An 18,850-nucleotide genomic window follows, 5' to 3' on the forward strand; every position below is an offset into this window, starting at 1 on the left:
TCTGCAGGAAGAAGAGTGTCATAGTCACAGAAATATCTGATGCTTTAACACCCTTAGAAAAGACAAAAGCATGAACGAAACCTCAGCTACTGGCTGCAGTCGGTCGTGGTGGTGGTGATGACGGGGTAGATTTTATGAACTCAAGTCAGCAACTGTAAACATAGACGGGCGCTCCAACGCTCTCAGCCGCAAAAGGCATTTTGGAATACAGTCGAGGTCACGACCCCGACTGCCTTTCAAAGAAATATCCTCGCAGTCGTGCAACATCCCGTTTTAAATGACACAAACCCATTTAGAAATATTGCAACATAAATTAAAATCTGGACGTTTTTCCACGCGGAGTCGTTCTGATCTGCTCGTCTTGCATCACCTGAGAAGGTTCAAAACTGGGCTGAATGTTTGTGATAAAACAAACGTGAGTGACGCACCGAAATATGATGCTCCACAATACTGGTTTTGTTTTTCCCCAATTGAACAAATACTTATTATTCTTTGGTTTTCCACAACACGAAATGTCAACATTGTTCACTTTTCTTTAACTTCTTGCTTGTTGTTTTTAATATTAATTCGACTTCTTCAGCAGGGCTCGTAATCGCATAAAATAAACTACAGTAATTATTAAGAACCACAGGAATATAAATCAGTTTTTTGCCAAAAATAAACGCTTTCCTTCTAGTTTCAGAAAGAAAAAAAGAATGATCATATTAATGTGAAGCAACATTTAACTACGATTGTCACACTGAACTTGTGTTAGAATTGTTGGATGATATTAAAATGCTCAGCAGCGTGTGAGGGCGTGTTCACGAACACAAACATGTCGACTCACAGATCAGAAAGCTCAAAGTGGAAAATCACCGCACAATTTAGACATCTTTGGACATACAACCAGAAAAAAAACATGTTAAATGTACAATTAAAAGAAGAAAGAAAAAATACTTTTTAAACAGTGAAAATCTGGTTTTAAAAAAAATAATCTGCCGACAAGTTTTTCAGCGTCTTTATAGTGCTCAAAGCTTTAAAAAATAAAACTTTTCACAGCTCAACTTTTCCAAACCGCCATTCAAGAACAGCAGGAGCCGCAGTGGTCAGCAGCTGATGGTTCTCTCATTCTGGCCCTTCGGACTGACTCGCGAGAATAGAAAGAGGAAAAAATCTAAAAGGGCCAGACACACATGGGATCTAGCCCCGAAAAACCTCCATGCGTTCAGCGCATGGTACAGTACAGTGACAAGCATTGACCACATGGTCCAGCACTGAAATAAAGTATGGAAAAAGAATCTTCCCAGACAAAAGTACTCACGCACTCGTAAGGAGAGCCATCCCTGACACTGAAGCACTTGTGCTGGAATGCTTGACCCTGCTCCTATAAAGAGCAGCTTTTCACACAGTGCACCTCAAATGTAACACAATAGCAGAAAAAACGCACATAAGGTTAAATCAAGAAAAATATATAAACCTCTGAACTAATGCAATAATTTAAGTCTACAAACAAGATGGAAAACAAAATAAATTAAGGCATGCAAAAGATGTCAAATCTTCAGTTTTAGATTTTCTTTTCTTTTTTTTTTTGAAGCCAAACATCATTATTAGAACATCTTCCTGAATGGAAGAAACCACGCACTCTTATCGTATCCTCAGAAAGAAGGTAGCTGCCAAAATAAAAGTCACACCCACTGGAATATCACTGTAATATGTCCGAGCATTTAAAGGCCAATATTTACATGTTTGTGTTCCGTGTTTCAGCATTTTTAGGAGGCCGATATTTACATACATGTTCATGCGGATTGAGCAGCAGTGCAGCAGAAAACACTAACGGCAAACGAAAGCGGACACGAGTGCTTCTTCTTCAGCACACCTCAGCAAATAAATACCATTAGACGTTGAAATCAACTTAAAAAAAAAAAAAATACTCATATTTATGTTGACCTCTGGGACTCCTTTGATAAAAGGAATCCAAAACGATATGCATAAAATAAAAAAAAATGTACATACAAAAACAAACTTGTTGGCTTCTAAGGTGACAGTGATACATCAGAAGTGAAGCATTGCGGGCGGAGGGTGGGCCGGGTCGGGCCTGGGGAGATGTGGATATGCCACATTAAGGCTTTGCAGTTTACAGAGCTGAGCTGCTGCTGCTGCTGCTGCTGCTGCTGCTGCTGCTGCTGCTGCTTCCAACGTAAACCGAGATGAGAAGTAGTAAAGCCGGCACAAAGAGAAAGACATGCAGCTACTCACCCATCGCTCACGCACGCAGACAAACACACTCTCGCATTGACGGCTCACTCTCAGGAATTGCCACTGCCTCTCTTTTTTCTTTTTTTTTTTTCCTCCAGCCAGATTTCTTGGCAGCATTATATGGTGCACGTTGGCTGCCCTTCTCCCCCCCTCCCCCCTCCACACACCTCCGCCCCCCCGACCTCCTCCACTCCCCTGTATGGAGGGCTGAAAGGGGGGTCTCCACGCCAGAGGAGTGCTAAGGGGTGCTGCCTATTTCAGTTCAGTAGTCTGCAATGGGGGCGAGCTCAGGGTTAAGGTCCACTGTGATGTTCTTGTAGAGGCTGCTGAGGGAGATGTGCGGGCTGTAGTGGAGGTTGTTGAGGCCGTCCAGGTGCTGTCGTTCTTTGGAATACCTCAGGAGTTTGTACCTGTACGGAGAGTAAAGCGCATCTTATTAATGTTACCTTGACTCCAATTCAGAGGAATCGACCTTGTCAATTATTTCACAATATGTCGATATATATTTTTATATTACTTACTTATAAAATACATCTTACATAGGTGATACATGTGTTTTTATACTGTAAAGGGAAATAGAACTCTTCAATAAAACATGCTACATTAGCCCTTGACTGATCACTTTATGGAAATAAATATTTGGGTATACAGTATGTTGTATATCGATATTCAGCCTACATTAATCTGGAGGGAAGTTTTAGACCATATCGTTCGGCCCTATTATATATGACTCAGTGGCTGTTGTCAGTAATCGTTATTTCCAATTGACTTTCTTACCTGCCAAGGAACTGCACTTCTCCTCTATGGTGGTGAGGAATGGATTTATACTTCCCAATCTCTCCCTCCGGCCGTGTGACATTCAGGCCAGCGTAGTGAACCCTGAGAAACACAAAGCTTGTTTGTTATAATCTACAAACTGAAGTTGTGTCAACAGAAATAATACTTGAGAGAAACAATTTCAAAATCCAAGAGGGAAGCCACCAATTATCAGACAGAAGCTATTCAAGGGTAAAAAGGTCAGTGTTTTGAACAGTATTGTATTTTATATCCGGCTTTGTCCGCCTTCAAAAACACTCCCTGCCAGCAGCACACATGATGTACCTGTTCCACAAGTCGTCGTCCTCTCCACCCCAGCCCCAGAATGCATTGGGAAAGCCGTTGATCTTACGAAATTGTTCGACAGTTAGTCCACTGACTCCACCAAAGAACTCACTGTATGGAAGACTGGGAAACACAATAGAAACAGAATTTATACTTGGTGATTTGATTTTTGAACGCTTATAAACACTGACTGGTGGAAACTATAATGGATGATTTAATGTCATCTGTCCTTATATAAATAAGCAGGTATGTCAGTCCAGCTGACCTTAATATAAACTCCTAAACTACTCTATTGCTTGAATTTTATTATGTAGACGTGTGAATGTTTTAGATGTGGCAACTTCATTAGGTCCCAAGATAATTAAAATGTTGCATTTCCAGAATTTCAACTCCTTTTGTTAATTTATAAAGGGTAGGAAAACAGGACAGAAGACCCCGCCCAGTCCACTCTTGAAAGCTCCAATACATCAGTTGTTAATTCAATTCATAACATATTCAAAACATAAAATAAATAAGAATAATTTTGGTAATTTAAGCTCCTTAAAGCAAAAGTTAGGCCTACAGGAAACAGCAGGTATTTTAGTTAGTAACATGATATAATACAGAAACCAAAGAAACAGAGCCGTCATTCTAAATCAATAAATACAGTATGAACAGTGTATTTCTGGACATTTCCCACAGACGCAGGAGGAAGAGACGGTATCTTTCTTTAGAACAACGTAAGGCTGTATCCGTCTGTCACTGATGGAACTTCTCGTCGATGATGTTACAGAAGAGAGACCCACATATGTGTGTTTGTTTTTGAAGGTACCGGTTATACCTCGACGTCCTCCACATAAGTGTAAGTGCAATGTTAGCGAAGTCTAATCTGCCGACACGGCGGCCACAAAGTTATGGGTTTAAAAGCTAAACGGCTTGTGTGAACAACAGATGCTGTTCATTGTTTTGAGTGTTGATAATCCGTTAATAATCTAAGACCATACTAGACTTTTAGATCCACAGAAAAACCTTCCCTGACTCCCACGTGGTCATTTTTTAAATTGCGTCTCGTGCTTGTTGCTAGTGATGGTCTGAAGAAGCTTCGTAAAGCAGTGTCACTACTGTCAGAGTCCACTAGATGGCGGTCTCTGCACTATTTTCCTTTTGTTTTCATATATCCAAGACTTTAAAATCCTTGTGTCGTCTCTGGGTCAAGGTGAACGACCTCACTGGCTTCTAGAAATACATCTACAGTGGTGGGCCCAGAGACAACACAAGTTCTAACACAAGCACATTTGTTTTTCGGGCCACCGGGTCACCCTGACCCAGAGACAACGGGTACCCCCCCGTCTAAGACACGTGCGCGTACTCACATGTACATATATTTGTCGAGCTTGGCAGCAAAGTGTCGTGGCATCTGACCACAGCCATAGTAGTTGCGGTCGTTTTCAGGTATGTGGTCGACGTCGTGGAATATCAGGCAGTCCCAGTTCAAGTCCTTCACAGCCTCCTGGAACCCCACGTTGAAGAGCATGGCTCGGTTGAAGGGCTGAGATCCACTCTGTAATCGTTTTATTATCGTCAGTCGTTCATTGCGCTTATAATGACATTCAGCGGCTACTGAAGTCGTACCTGCTCGATGACGTAAAAGGCAAACTGCAGCCGCTGACTCTGCAGTATTGGGATGAGGTGTTGGAAGAGGATGGGTAGATGTTCATGACGGTTTCGAAAAGGGATCAGGATGGCTACCTGTAGAAAAATCACAAACAAGAATGAGCCTCATCTTATTACGCACCGGTTTAGTTCCACCCAGCAGTCAACGAACCTTCCATCGAGGTCTGCAGTCCTTTGGTTTCCAATGTCCTCCGAATTCAATGTCAAAGAATTTGGAGAATTTGAGGTCGGTCTCCTCCATGGGTATTTCTGTCATGTTCACTTCCAAAAGGCCCTCTGTCGAGAAAGAGAAGTCAACGAGTGTGTCTTGCACCCTTTTCATTAACCCTGTTGAGGAAGACGCGTCACGTTTTCGCCCACACACTCTTCCAAGTCCATCTTCACAGACACACCGTTACATTACAACCAACCTTCAGTGAGCCATAGAGACTCAAAGAGCTTCAGATAGACTCCCATGTTATACTGTCTGAGGCACTAACACTGATGCTTCAGGTGCCAGCTGCAATTGATTTTTTAATATTAATATTATATTAAGTTATTAATATTATTGATGTCGACTCAAGTTATCGGGAGAAACTAGTCCATCATGATCTCGAGTACAAATTACAAAACCTGATGCTATAGTGATCTGAGGCTAAAGAGACAAACCTGATAAAACTGCACTTAGATGTTTTTCGGAATACAGACACTGACTTTAGTAAGTAAGTAAGTGATTTGTATTTATAGAGCGGTTTTCCAGACCAGGGTCACAAAGCACTTCATCAAAACAATATTCAATAAAGTATATACTTTAAAGGTCAAGATAACACTGCAAACAACACAGGAGTTCCAGAAAATCAAGGAAAAGCCTGAACAAATAAAAGTGTTTTAAGATGTTTCTTGAAAGAGTCAGTAGATCCATCAAGCATAAAGAGAGAGGAAGATTGTTCCAAAGCTTCAGAGTAGGACTAATATTAGTTGTAAAACTCTCTCAACAATCCAAAGTAAAAGTCAGAGGCAACACAATTACAAACACAAAGACAGCATGTTAACAATTTCTCATCTGGAGGCAACAGTGCTAACAAGAAACACGGAAAACCTTTTTTAGATTTTTTAGACCTTTTTTAAAGATTTTATTTCATGTTTTACGTCGTACACAATACCGAAATAAATTCCTATTTGGTGGTTTTGCACTGAAAATGGCAATAAAAAGAATTGTGAGTGTAATTAAAATCATCCATGTTAATTCTGCAACCAAAAATCCTAATTTTGGCCTAAGACTTATGACCCAGTCACAAATAATCAGCCAAGAAAACTAGAAGACTAACAACACTGAAGATATTTCATGGCTATGTTCTGCTTCATTTGAGAAAACTAGAAGACTAACAAGACTGAAGATATTTCATGGCTATGTTCTGCTTCATTTGAAAAAAAAATAGATATGTTTGGTTGTTTTTTATCTTTCAATTTAAGTAACTGGAAAATCTTTCGTTGCATGTCATAAGTATGTCATTGTATTGCTACTCCACAAATCAGGAAGGTATGTTTCTACTCACTCATAGAAGGCAATCGCTCTGGGCAGGGAAGATTCTGAGAGTACGTGAAGTTCTCTGGGAGGTATGTCGTAGGCTGGACCAGGTATTCACTGGAGTTACTTCCATCAGGATAGTCTGGACCAAAACAGAAGCACAATAATACTCACGTGTGGACGTACTCAAAGGCTGTGATGGCTAAATTATCTTTTTATATAGATAGATTTATTAAATTGTTTATTAATAATTCTGCGAATTTATTAGCTTTTATTATTGATTATAGAAACAAATACTCACTTATTCTAAAGATGAATTACATTTCAGGAACTGAATAATTAATTATCAATAGAAGGAAAAAACAAGTATGAATCTAAAATAAATAGGTAAATACGATCACTTATTGAAATAAACATCAAGTCATTCCTCTTCCCCAAGAGAGGATCCCCAAAAATATTCTGAGATAGAAGCCCTTCTTCTATCTCAGAATATTTTTGGGGATTAAGACCTGAGGAACATGTGTGAACATTACTGAATTTAAAAGGAAAGAACACTTAAGGAATAAGGAAATAATAATGTCGGAGTACAATGTTAATTTCAAAAAATGTAATTAAATATACCAACATAAGAACTGTATGCAATTAGAACTCGTTTTTCATTACGAATAACAAATAAACTGTAGAGAGTGTTGTGTGTTGGATTGAACTCAGGGAAAAACGCTTTTCAATCAGAATAAAAACGGAAAAAGGAATGTTATAGTTTTTCCAGAATCAATCATTAGCAAAACCACAAGGTATTTGCTGGACTTCAGAGAGAGAATTTATCGACTGTCGAGTTGGAAATGGTACAAGTTAAAGCATTAGTTATGAGGTGTTGTATGCAGTGTTGAAGAGTAAGTAAGTAAGTAAGTAATTTATATTTATAGAGCACTTTTCTAGAGAAACACAAAGCGCTTAAACAATCAAAAAATACTCAAAAATATATACCAAAGAGGTGCTTTTAAAAAAAATCGATACACCTATATATCGCAATACAATTCTGTATCGATATTCAACAGCACCGTATCAATTTTTTTGGGGCTTTCCAATTATATTTTATTTTTAGGTTTATATTTTAATAGATCCTGTTCGATGACTGAGAACAAGAGGATGCAATCGACTCTAGCAGCTTTTAAAACTAACGTTTGGGCATATTTGTTTTTAAAACAAATAAAAGCAGTTAAGTCAATAAGTCAGTAAATTCTGCAACACCGGAGTCAAATACTCCAAATATATCCTTTTTAAATACAGTATTGTGACACGTATAGTATCGCTGTAATTCTTGCCTAAAGTATATGCACTCACCTGTCCCATTAAGTGTACTGTTCTTATTGGTGTATAATCGGATCATCTGGCCAATGGTCCTCACGTTGTCTCTCAGCATGATACCCTGAGCCTGCACCATGAAGAAGTACGTGTTGGCTGAAGGAGAGGAAAAAAAAACAACATTATTTGTAACATCAGTTCAAAACCTGCACCATGAAGAAGTACGTGTTGGCTGGAGGAGAGAAAAAAACATTATTATCAGTTCCAAACCTACAAGGGAGGGCATTGAAAACAAAGTCATCAGATAAGCAGCTTGTACATAACCAAAAGAATGATCTTACTTTAAATGGTAGTATTAGGAAAAGATTGGATTATATTTCGAAATGTTACTTTTATGTCAAACTTAGTTATTTTAATTTAATTGTGTATTTTTTGTTTTTGTATCTTATCAGAAACGGCGATCTTAACTGAAGTAAACACGAACTTTCCCCCACACCCACTTTTTTTTTTAAAGGTCCCGAATTCACGACCAACAACAACAAAAAAACAGTTAAGAGACCAGTAAAATGAAGCAGAACCCACTGCGGTCCATAAGTGAACATCAGCGGATGTTGTGTTAAAAAAGCTCCATCATCATCATCATCTACTGCTCATTCATCCAACAACAACCACTTAACTCAACACAACCAACCCTTTCCCACTAAATATTCTACACATTTAAATCTCGTTTATATTCAAATCCATCTCGTTTCACTTCCTTTTTTCCCCCTTTTCTTCCCCCCAGACATGTTCCCTGAAACACGCCCGTGTTTCCAGCGCATACCTGTGGTTAGCTAGTTAGCTTGTTAGCACAGAGCTCACCACCAACTTTAGCCTTTAAACCTATTAAACCCTATTAAATACACCCGGATAAGAGGGAGGAGTGGGGGACTGACCTATGCCAGGGGCCACGTAGATGAAGTAAAGACAAGTGGTGGACATGGAGAAGAAAAATATGAAGGCCAGGAACGATCGGTTGGACACCCGCAGCAGTCGCCTCCAGTTCACCATCTTGGCTTCTCTTCCGCCGAGATGAATCCCATAAAATATCTTTTTTGTTTTAAACAGTCCGAAAATGTCCTCCCGATATTATCGCAGTCATTGAAGATTTAAGATGCGAACGAAGGAAGGAGGAGGAGGAGGAGGAGGAGGAGGAGGACACAGGCCGGTGGTGCTAACTGTGGCCCCTTTTTTTTCTCTTCTTCTTCTTCTTCTTGTGCCGAGAATATTCCAGAGCTATGGCCTCCCGGTGGCCCCGCGGTCGGGCATGTTGAACCAGGCGCGCTGTGATAAGTCACCCGTGTCAGGGGTTTGCTTTCGTTTTGTTTTTTTAGGGATAATCCGGGTCCATGTTGCGGGTCGAGGTTTTTTTAAAAAAAAAAAACAGGGTGCTGGTCCGCCCTGCTCCCGCTTCTTCTTCTTCTTCTTCTTCTACTCCAGGCCGGCACCAAGCAGGCCAGTCATGCCCGAGCGACCCCCTTCGCTGAGTCCCGGCTCACTAGGACGAGCCACGGGCATGTGTGCCGGCGGGTATCTCCGGGGAAGAAGGAGGAGGAGGAAGAGGAGGAGAAGGAGGAGTGGAAACCACGACACGGGACACGGGAGCAGCTCCTCATCAATCTCTGCTGCTACAGCAAGAAGACGCCGTTTCCGGTCAGGGGGAGGGGGGCGGGGGCGGGGATCCTCCCGACGTTGCTATGGTAACAAATTGCCTGGATGGGCGAGAGTCTTATTATTATTTTATTTTTTTCGAAAGCGTTCAGTCCGTGTTTGTCTGGAATCAACGAGGCTTGTTTCAATGTTGGTTCTCCAAAAACCTGTTTTACTTAAAAAAGGGGGGTTCCCTAAAGCTGTTACACCAACAACAAACAAAACAAAAAACAATGGCTGCCTGGTCACGTGACGCGGTGCTCATATTCCATCTTTCTTGATGGTTGAAGGAAAAAGTGTTGTCCAGCAAGTACTGATGACGAGATCTCCTGTCTATGGTGATGATGCTATCTAGTCTTTGACTTATGTCTGCCAGTGGATGTTTTTGTAAATGTGACTTTACCTTTGTTGCCTGTGATTTCATGCACTTTTCTTTATTGTGTGAACACGTCATTTTTCTTTGATCTCTTGATCTCTTACTTCTATTCCTCTTTTTCTACCCATTCCCTTTTCACTTTGACCTTCGGGTACGTTCATCTACTCACACCTAGAAACTTCCAACTTTTTTATCAACACACTTGACTACGAGATACAATTCTATTATGGCACTCACATGCACTGACTTCTGAAAATGCAAATGTTCTACTGTTTTTTATTGTTTTTTTTGTCTTTACTATCTATTATGATCAATAATGGTCCATTTAGGGGTAAGGTAAGGTAAGGTAAAACTTTATTGATCCCTCAGGAGGTCTCCTTCGGGGAATTTTTTTTTTCCAATAGCCACAGAAAATACAGCAATTTTTCATAAAAAAATAAATCAAAATAAAATAAGAACAAGAACAAAGAGAAATAAAGAGAAAGAACAACACAATAATAACTTAAAATATATTGTCGTTGAAGGCGCTTTTCTAGACGCTCATGTTTTTTTTTTAATGTTAAAAACACCTAAACAAATGAATCGTTAAAAAATGTCCATCAGAAGCGACTAAAAGTGTATAAAAATAACAGAAGAGGTGGAGAAAATTAAACAACTCAAGGCAGTTTTCAACAGCATTTGAATTGGGATCTGAACTGGAAAAACGTAGCTGTTAACCACCCAAAAAAATAGAATAATGTTTTAATTAATCACACAAACAACAATGTAAACAAAAAACAACATCTTCAGCTACTTAAACAAAAACGGTAAAATCAACTATAAAAACACTAAATAACGGTGAAGTGAATAATTGTTGGATAAAAAACGCTGAAAGTACTGATTTCAAGGACAAAAGTAACATTTCTCCCTTTGATCCTTGTAAAACCTTTTTCAGAACTAAGTCCCCTTATTAACATTTGAAGGACTGGGGGCTACAATGACTGTTTTCAAGTAAATTTTCTTTTGAAATAAGTTGAGCACACCCAAGACCCCCTGCAGTATGCCATACCGGGCGGGGGCCGGTGTGGGGAAAGACATCTTTCTTTTCTTCCATCTTCTTCATAGTCCCCTGTGGTGCTGCTGTACTGCTGACCCCAGTGTAAGAAGTGATGTCCGGTGAGTCTGATGTCCTGAGGTCTATCGGGGAGGTCGTCTGAAAGACCAGACAGGGGTCCACCTGCATTCATGTCAGATTCTCCTGCAGCAGAAGAGGCTACACATATCTACAAATGTAAAAAAAAAGGTGCTTGTCAAAACCATAACAAGAGAGTTTGGAGTAATCGATACAATTTCTTCTGTCATAGATCTCCCTCCAACCATTAGACGGTGTGGACTGAGGATCATCTGCAAACCTAAAAATTCTTTGAAAACCTCTGGAATGGTTTTTTATGCTGGGCGAAAGGCCAAATATGTTTGTGTACAACTGGCCAGTCTGTATCCCGACTCACTCAAAAGTTTCAAATGTTGAAGGCTTCCTCTCCCTCATCACGACCATGTTTTGAAGTTATTACTTTACAATGTTCTCCCCCGTATGAAATCTCGGCGAACAAGAGGTTACAAGAATGAACCCACTATGATGTTACAATGACTTCACTCCACCTCCACCCAGCTGTAATCGAGCTGTTGTTTATTGTTGTTTTTAAGCATGACTACATGTTTATTGTGATAAAACTATGATTAACATAAATTCTTTAACATTTATACAATGAGTCCCCTGGAGGAGGGGGCTTTTCTGATGTTTGAGCAATTATAGCAGAGTGGGTGTGGTTATGGTCAACAAGATTTAATCTCCAGAAAAACAAAGCGTTTTCAGTGGGCGGGGCTTAAGCACATTTTCTAATGTAAATATTTAAATGAAAAGAGACACATACTGATGAGTACAATATAGGTCCAACATCTATATAAGAAACACTCAAATCAGCCCATCATTTTCCATTTAAATGCATCTAAAATATATTTTTTAAATCCTGTTGTATATGTATAACATCTTCAAATATGACATCAAAAATGGAATTATAAACAATCAAACAAAAACTACAGCTTAATTTAGAATCTCGTTTTATTTATTATGTACATTTTCCTAAGGTTTCCTGCATATGCAATTCTTTATTTGTCTCTTCCTTCTTTTGGCTTCACAGCCCTGTACAACTGTCACAATATATCACATCAAGTCAAGTTCTTTTATTGTCAAATATGCATGTATTAAGACATACAGTAAGTAAGTAAGTAATTTTTATTTGTATAGCGCTTTTCCAGACCAGGGTCACAAAGTGCTTAAACAATCAAAACGAATGATAATAATGAAATAAATATCATCAACAAACTTCAATAATCAACTAATAAACATCATATGGCCCCCGAACCAAGAAGCATAGAAATAAATTAAAAGTAAAATGCACCAGTCAGATATGTCATTTGTATATACATTTATCCCACTGGTAAAGATAGTTATTCACCACAAACTGTTATTACACAGGTATATTTTCTGGAACTCCTGTTATGTTATCAGTTTTGTCTTGACCTTTAAAGTATATACTTTATTGAATATTGTTCTGATTGTTTAAGCGCTTTGTGACCCTGGTCTGGAAAAGCGCTATACAAATAAAAATGACTTATTTACTTACTATTTTTAATTACTAGTTCAACCACCATATATACTCCTCGCCAGCAGGGGGCGGACACGTGACGGTGTATCAGCGGTGACGTCACACAGGAAGTCGCTCGCGACTGTCCCAAGTTTACCTACAAGAAGTTGGTGAAACTTGGCGGAGGATTATCTTTCAAACCGTCAACTTCAACATGGTGTGATAAAACCTCGAAGAGGTCTTCAAAAATGGAGGAGACTTCCAGGCGTGCGGGGGGTCGGGCCGCGGCCTAGTGACGTAGTTCGTCTTTATTCGCGACATGCTATTGGGAAAAAGTGGGATGAAAAGCGGTGACATCCGGTACTTGTTGATGTTCGTGGCGCCGCTAATGTCGCCTCCGCAGCTGCTGCAGACCGTCAACTAGTCCGGCTCCAGGTGCTCCAGGTACCGTCCATGGCTCACTGCACAGACCCGAAGGTAGCAGCGCTGCTGCCGGGCTCCGTGGACCAGGCCATGAAGCCGGTGCTGTTCGAGATCTTCGGCGAGATGTGGAGCGTCCACTCGCGGCTCGGCCAGGGGGTGTCGGCCTCCGTGTACCGGGTCAGCTCCGGCAGAGCCGCCAACGCCGCCGTCAAGGAGTTCCAGGCCGACCCTCGAGGGGAAGACTACGGTTTCCACAAGGAGAGGGCCGTCCTGGAGGCGATCCAGGGCCACAAGAACATCGGTGAGATGCGTTATTTAAATAAAAAAAAATTAAAATTATTATATATTATATTATATATTTAGTTTTTTTTTGTTGAATAATTGAATTCAATGTTTCCTATATTAGAATAATAAATATGAATAATTCGATTCAAAAATATTTTCAAAATGTATTTATTTTTACTACACAAAATGATGATACTTATTGGAAAAATAATGTAATCAATTTTTTAATTTGTAACCTTTTAAGTAAAAAAATAAATAATAGTGCCACCAGGTAAAAAAAATAAAATAAAAATAGTACCGAGCGAATCATTCAAACTTATCAGCCAATCATGCAATGCGCGGACAATCACGTGACAACGATCAACAAACAACGATCATGTAGCTCGGTTTTAGTTTTATCTAGTGACACTTTAATGCCAACCCTTTTTTAATATTGCATTTAAAAGTAAATAATGATGAGAATATAACGTTTATCTTTCAATAATTGGAATTATAATTTTTTAACTATAGGTGTAAAAATAAAGAATAATAACTCATTTTGTAGTTATTTTATGTATTGGATTCAGTAACGTATACATATTTACATATTTAATTTTATAAAAGCATGGTTTCCTTAAAAATATGTAATGCTTAAAACCCTCAAAACGTTTGAGTATAATATTCAAAGTTTCAAAATATGAAATGTAAAATTCAACCATTCAATATTCTTAAGGCCCAGATATACTTTCACAAACAATAGTCATATTTTGTTTTGTTTTTTTAACCATGAATGTTGAAAAGCACTGAGACGGATCATAAAACATAGCATACACGTCATCAGATCCCGAGTTCTCTCCAGCACCCCCATGGACTCTCCTACACTCTCCTCTCACTATATCCTCCCTCACTCCTCTCCTTATCCATCTGTCTACCCCCCCATCCTTCCTCCCAGCCGGTCAAAGCGGCAGGCCGTCAACAATGAGTCTGGTTCCGCTCGAGGTTTCTGCCTTCTAAAAGGAAGTTTTTCCTCGCCATTGCTCACTGTACAGCTCACTGTACAGTGTTTTGTTTCTTGCTCTTTGTTGAATTGCTGGGATCTATTTTTCCTTAATCAACTGTAGTCTTATTTCAACTGTATAGTGTCTTGAGATAACTTTGTTATGATAAGACACTTTAAATAAAATTGAATTGAATTGAATAGATCTAAGTGACTATTTGCATGATTTAACAATTGTGTAAAAACCTCAAACTAGTGAATCTGATTTTCCCCTCTCAGTGACCCTGTACGGCGTCTTCACCAACTGTAACTACATGGACGTCGCCACCCGCTGTCTTCTGCTGGAGCTGCTGGACATCAGCGTGTCCGAGCTGCTGGTGCGAGCTGTCGGGATCAGTCAGGCCGGACAGTAAGTGACCAAAGGGCGAGGTCAAAGATCAAAGAGCTCGCATGCTCACTTTCTAAACCTCCATGTACTCCAGCAGGCCCCATCAGGGTCACTCTCTGTGGCTGGTCCAGCGCTGTGGCCGAGACATCCTGGAGGCTCTAGCCTTCCTCCACACAGAAGGTTACGTCCACGCCGACCTCAAGCCTCGCAACATCCTCTGGAGTGCGGACGACGAGTCTTTCAAAGTCATCGACTTTGGTCTGAGCTTCAAAGAAGGAAACCAGGTGACTAGTTGAGGGTCCCAGTCTTGCTTTTTGTCAAAGAGCTAGAAACTCAAGACCTGTGCTGCAGGACGTGAAGTACATCCAGACCGATGGCTACAGAGCACCAGAGGCGGAACTTCAGAACAGCCTCGCCAAAGCTGGCGTGGAGCTGCAGGGAGACTCTGGTTGTACGTCGGCCGTGGACCTGTGGAGTCTAGGCATCATCCTGCTGGAGCTGTTCTCGGGGATCAAGCTGAAGGACACCATCCGCTCGCAGGAGTGGAAGGTATGTCGCCCCCCCCCCCCCCCCCCCCCGTGGTGTACCCCAGTGTTGTGCCTGAACCTAGTTCATTAAACAATAATTCATCAACTCTTGCATTCAACGAACATGAAGTCAACATATTTTGCCTGACACTTAATTTATTGCATTTTATTCATCTTGTTTTAGTTGCATTTATTTAATTTATTATATTCTTTACTGTATTCCACAACAATGCATGAAATTCCTCAAAGATTTATTTCTTTGTACTTCTATTGTTTATGATATGACAATGAAATCTGACGCACAGTTTTAGTATAAAACCTCTATGATTACTGGCTTTGGTTATATATGCGATTTTTAGAAATATGTATATATTATATATAAAAGAACTATGAACTAGTTCATCCTCAAGAGTTGTGAACCTTTGAAAAATATTAAATTTTGAACCAGTTCACATAGAAAGTGAACTTATCCACAATGAGCTGAACGTTTTGACACATGCCGCTTTGGCGCCACCTGCTGTCGAGAATATGCAACTCGATCTCTGTAGAATTGTGTGACACTGGATTTCACAGCATGTACATCTGATCTTAACGTCTAATATAAATTGTGTACTATGGTGGAATATTGTCAACCACGATCTTTATCATGCGAAAACCATTCAAAAAGTAGGTCATGTGATGCCGACTATTTTGAAATGTACAATTTAATATTATTGACTATTGATAGCAAGAGAAAAGTGGTTCCAAAATAAAAGCTACTCTAAAATGTGCATTGATTGAAATTGTGCTAAAATTGCATCACTTTTAGTTTTGGTTAAAACTGGACTTAACAACTTCATTGTTCTTAACACCTTCTCCCCGTCTCCACCAGGACAACAGCTCCGCCATCGTCAACCACATCTTCGCCAGCAACAGGCTGGTGTCCCCCGCCATCCCCGTCTATCACCTGAGAGACCTCATCAAGAGGTGAGTCCTCGCTGCCTCTCGGGTGAAATGATCCACGAGCTCACGCGGTGATGTCGCCTCCAGCATGCTCCTCAAAGAGCCTCGGCAACGATGCAGCGCCGTGTCCGCGCTCATGAACCCGTTCTTCAGTATTCCCTTCGGTGAGTGTTTTTTTGACGTTGGCCAAGATCTCAAGGTCAAGATCTTCAACTGACGTTCGTTTTCCTTTCTGGGTTCTCCAGCTCCTCACATTGAAGACCTGGTCCTGCTCCCCTCCCCGGTCCTCCGTCTGCTCAACCTGATAGACGACAGCCACCTGCACAATGAAGAAGATTACGAAGGTATTTTTTGTGACAATATTGTAGATGGTGATTGGTTGGCTGGGCGGCAAAGCATCACACGACTGTTCAGGTCATCATTACTGAGAGGGTTGTCGAGAGGGACAGCAGCTCTTGCGTGCGTTGCCTTTGTAGGTTCAAATAACTGATAAATACATGCTAATAATTGTCATAATTAAGAAATTAAACAGTCACTACTTGTTAAATACTGTATAGGACAAATGTGTTCTGAATATGTTTGTCTATGAACAAATTATTACACAAGATATGAGAAGGTCATTTTAAGAAACTCGTTTTGTTTCCAGATATCATGGACGACATGAAGGAGGAGTGCCAGAAGTACGGTTCGGTGGTTTCTCTACTCATCCCCAAAGAGAATCCTGGAAAAGGACAGGTGACGATTAAAAAAAAAAAAAAAAGTCTCCCTCTTCACAATCTTTCAAGAAAAACTGTCAGTAAAAAATGCCTTGAAATGTAGCATTTTGAACCAAACCTTCATTACCAGAATGATGTAGTCGCTGGTTAAATGAAGGAGCCCTTACAGTAACCTTGAAAAACATCATTCCCAGGGTCATTTAAACTGTATAATTCAACCAGAGAACACTTAGCATATATTTCTACATGGTAAAAAATAAAATGTCAAACTAGTTTTAAAGGAAAAACGGCTAATTGTCGATGCTAATTGCTTAAATACGGAAAGGTTTTTTGCCGTCTCATAATTTTTTTTTAACCTTCTGAATGAGATGTGTGCTTTGATGACAATGACTACATATGGCCCTTGATCATTTTTCTAAATATCACAAATGTTTGGACTCCTCTCATCCGAAACACACCTTGATGAGTTTGTAGAATTATGCCCCTTTAACTGTATTTTATCTTTTGTGGCCCTCAAGATCGTCTTACTAACCATTTTACGTTTTATTTATTTTTTATTATGAAGTTCAACATGTAGCTTATTAGTCATTTTGTGAGTATTTCTTTTCACTCAAAACAGTTTTGAAGAAATGTTTTCTTAATCATGCCTTTTTATCCTTTACTTAGCATTACTTAAAACAAAAATTGAAGCTGGTTTACGTTCGTTATAAAATGTCATGGGATTATTAACCTCATTTTAACGGGCCCTTACAACAGTGACAGTATGTTCCTGCCCTGGAGACGATTGATTGAATCTCAGATCTTCTCCTGTTTGTCCGTCAGGTCTTTGTGGAGTTCATCAACTCCAGTGTCTCCAAAGAGGCTCAAAGGAGGCTGACGGGTCGCACCTTCGAGGGGAAGCTGGTGGTGGCCACCTTCTACCCCCTGAGTGCCTACAAGAGGGGTTACCTGTACCAGACGGTGCAGTGAAGCTTCAACGCTTTTCATCCATTCATTCAGACTCTCACAGCCTCGTCACGTCATCTATGCAACCGACGAAACCACTCGCATCGCCATCAGCAAGATGTGACTTAGGGACGCGTCCGCACTTGGTTTGACATTTCACTAGTTTAAATGATGACGCGTGTCGACAGCACAGGGTGTTTCACGTAGTTCTCGTCCACGTCAGAGCGAGGAGAGGGTTTGGAACGCAATCAGCGACAAGAGAATCTCACGGAGTTCGAGCTGAAAGACGAGCTTTAGGACAAAGTCTTACTGAAGGGTAACCTTAAGTTTTCGTTGACCACTGGAAAAATTCCAAAGGCACATTTGTATGAATCTGGATTTTTTTAAGTTACTTATGTATTTTCTTTTCTATCATAGATGTGAATCAGCAGTAACACAACAATATCTGTTACCAAGACGACAAAAAACAAAATCAAATATTTTGAGTCGCTTAATGTGATAAACCGGTTCTTGAATTAGCTGTTGAGAACATCATAAAACCTTCCAGCGCCTCAAATGATCAATCATGTTTCATGACTGAAATCTGACACTAGTGTGTGAACAACTTTATCACTACCAATATATGATAGTGTATTTATTTGTGTGTGTGTGTGTGTGAACCGCTCTAGACCTCTCTCGCGTGTTTGTGTCGCATTAAGTTTCATTAGAGCCGAGCGTTAAGAGAGAAGTGAAGTCACTTGAGGCCTTAGAATCTTCAAACTTCCACCAGACGATCAACACGTTTACATAAAGTTAGTATTGCCAAAGTGTGTTTTCTTGTTTTTAACGTTATCGACTGTGAACGAGGGGTGTGTTTGAAAAGCCATACGGACTAGATGTTTGCACTTTCTATTGTCGCCGCAGTTTCACTACTGAACACTTCCTGCTCATTAAGTCTCAATAAAGTTTATTACGCTCCTCTAAGTCTTTCATTTCTAGATCCAGGGTGCACCAATAAGCAAGGATAACTAGATGGCGCTGTCCGCTCTCTAATCTCAACTCTAGCGTTATCTAAGAGCGCCACCTGGCCTTGATAATCACCATGACTAAAAGGATTTGTTAGCAGCTAGTGTTACCATGGAGATCCAAAAAACAAATCTTTATTTTTTTTAAAAGTCA

General features: G+C 40.1%; 2 protein-coding genes and 1 long non-coding RNA gene across 5 annotated transcripts in view; 1 reads left to right on the forward strand and 2 right to left on the reverse strand.

Moving 5' to 3' along the window:
• The window catches only part of LOC148085778 (uncharacterized), a 257,146-nt gene that overhangs the window by 2,483 nt on the left and 235,813 nt on the right, over positions 1 to 18,850 (reverse strand). The gene's annotated exons all lie outside the window — the stretch shown is intronic.
• b4galt6 (beta-1,4-galactosyltransferase 6) lies at positions 2,418 to 9,650 on the reverse strand. 2 transcript variants are annotated; one of them, XM_087783854.1, is made up of 9 exons: positions 8,737 to 9,650; positions 7,841 to 7,957; positions 6,525 to 6,638; positions 5,137 to 5,265; positions 4,948 to 5,060; positions 4,689 to 4,876; positions 3,337 to 3,459; positions 3,013 to 3,114; positions 2,418 to 2,645 (listed from the first exon to the last, which is right to left on the reverse strand). In XM_087783854.1, exons 1-9 carry the CDS (start codon positions 8,849 to 8,851, stop codon positions 2,498 to 2,500), a joined length of 1,149 nt encoding a protein of 382 aa, XP_087639980.1. In that variant the 5' UTR covers positions 8,852 to 9,650; the 3' UTR covers positions 2,418 to 2,497. The 2 variants fall into 2 exon arrangements, with proteins under 2 accessions (XP_087639980.1, XP_087639979.1); XM_087783853.1 differs by having other exon boundaries at positions 4,948 to 5,064; positions 5,141 to 5,265; positions 8,737 to 9,649.
• Positions 12,617 to 18,650, forward strand: uhmk1 (U2AF homology motif (UHM) kinase 1). 2 transcript variants are annotated; one of them, XM_087783851.1, is made up of 9 exons: positions 12,617 to 13,214; positions 14,454 to 14,583; positions 14,657 to 14,846; positions 14,914 to 15,111; positions 15,961 to 16,055; positions 16,119 to 16,195; positions 16,277 to 16,375; positions 16,678 to 16,766; positions 17,570 to 18,650. In XM_087783851.1, exons 1-9 carry the CDS (start codon positions 12,944 to 12,946, stop codon positions 17,714 to 17,716), a joined length of 1,296 nt encoding a protein of 431 aa, XP_087639977.1. In that variant the 5' UTR covers positions 12,617 to 12,943; the 3' UTR covers positions 17,717 to 18,650. The 2 variants fall into 2 exon arrangements, with proteins under 2 accessions (XP_087639977.1, XP_087639978.1); XM_087783852.1 differs by having other exon boundaries at positions 14,660 to 14,846.

The sequence above is a fragment of the Callionymus lyra genome, chromosome 2 (genome assembly GCF_982586985.1).
Source record: "Callionymus lyra chromosome 2, fCalLyr1.hap1.1, whole genome shotgun sequence".
Lineage (NCBI taxonomy): Eukaryota > Metazoa > Chordata > Actinopteri > Syngnathiformes > Callionymidae > Callionymus > Callionymus lyra.

Bases quoted from the DNA above. Each gene is read 5' to 3' on its own strand.
- b4galt6 (XM_087783854.1), bottom strand. From the start codon at position 8,851: ATGGTGAACTGGAGGCGACTGCTGCGGGTGTCCAACCGATCGTTCCTG. The intron at 6,639-7,840 runs GTGAGTGCATAT...GTTTTGGTCCAG, and splicing joins CAGTACACTTAATGGGACAG to ACTATCCTGATGGAAGTAAC. The intron at 3,115-3,336 runs GTACATCATGTG...TGTGTTTCTCAG, and splicing joins GACGACGACTTGTGGAACAG to GGTTCACTACGCTGGCCTGA.
- uhmk1 (XM_087783851.1), top strand. From the start codon at position 12,944: ATGGCTCACTGCACAGACCCGAAGGTAGCAGCGCTGCTGCCGGGCTCC. The intron at 14,584-14,656 runs GTAAGTGACCAA...CATGTACTCCAG, and splicing joins GGGATCAGTCAGGCCGGACA to CAGGCCCCATCAGGGTCACT. The intron at 16,376-16,677 runs GTATTTTTTGTG...TTTTGTTTCCAG, and splicing joins CAATGAAGAAGATTACGAAG to ATATCATGGACGACATGAAG.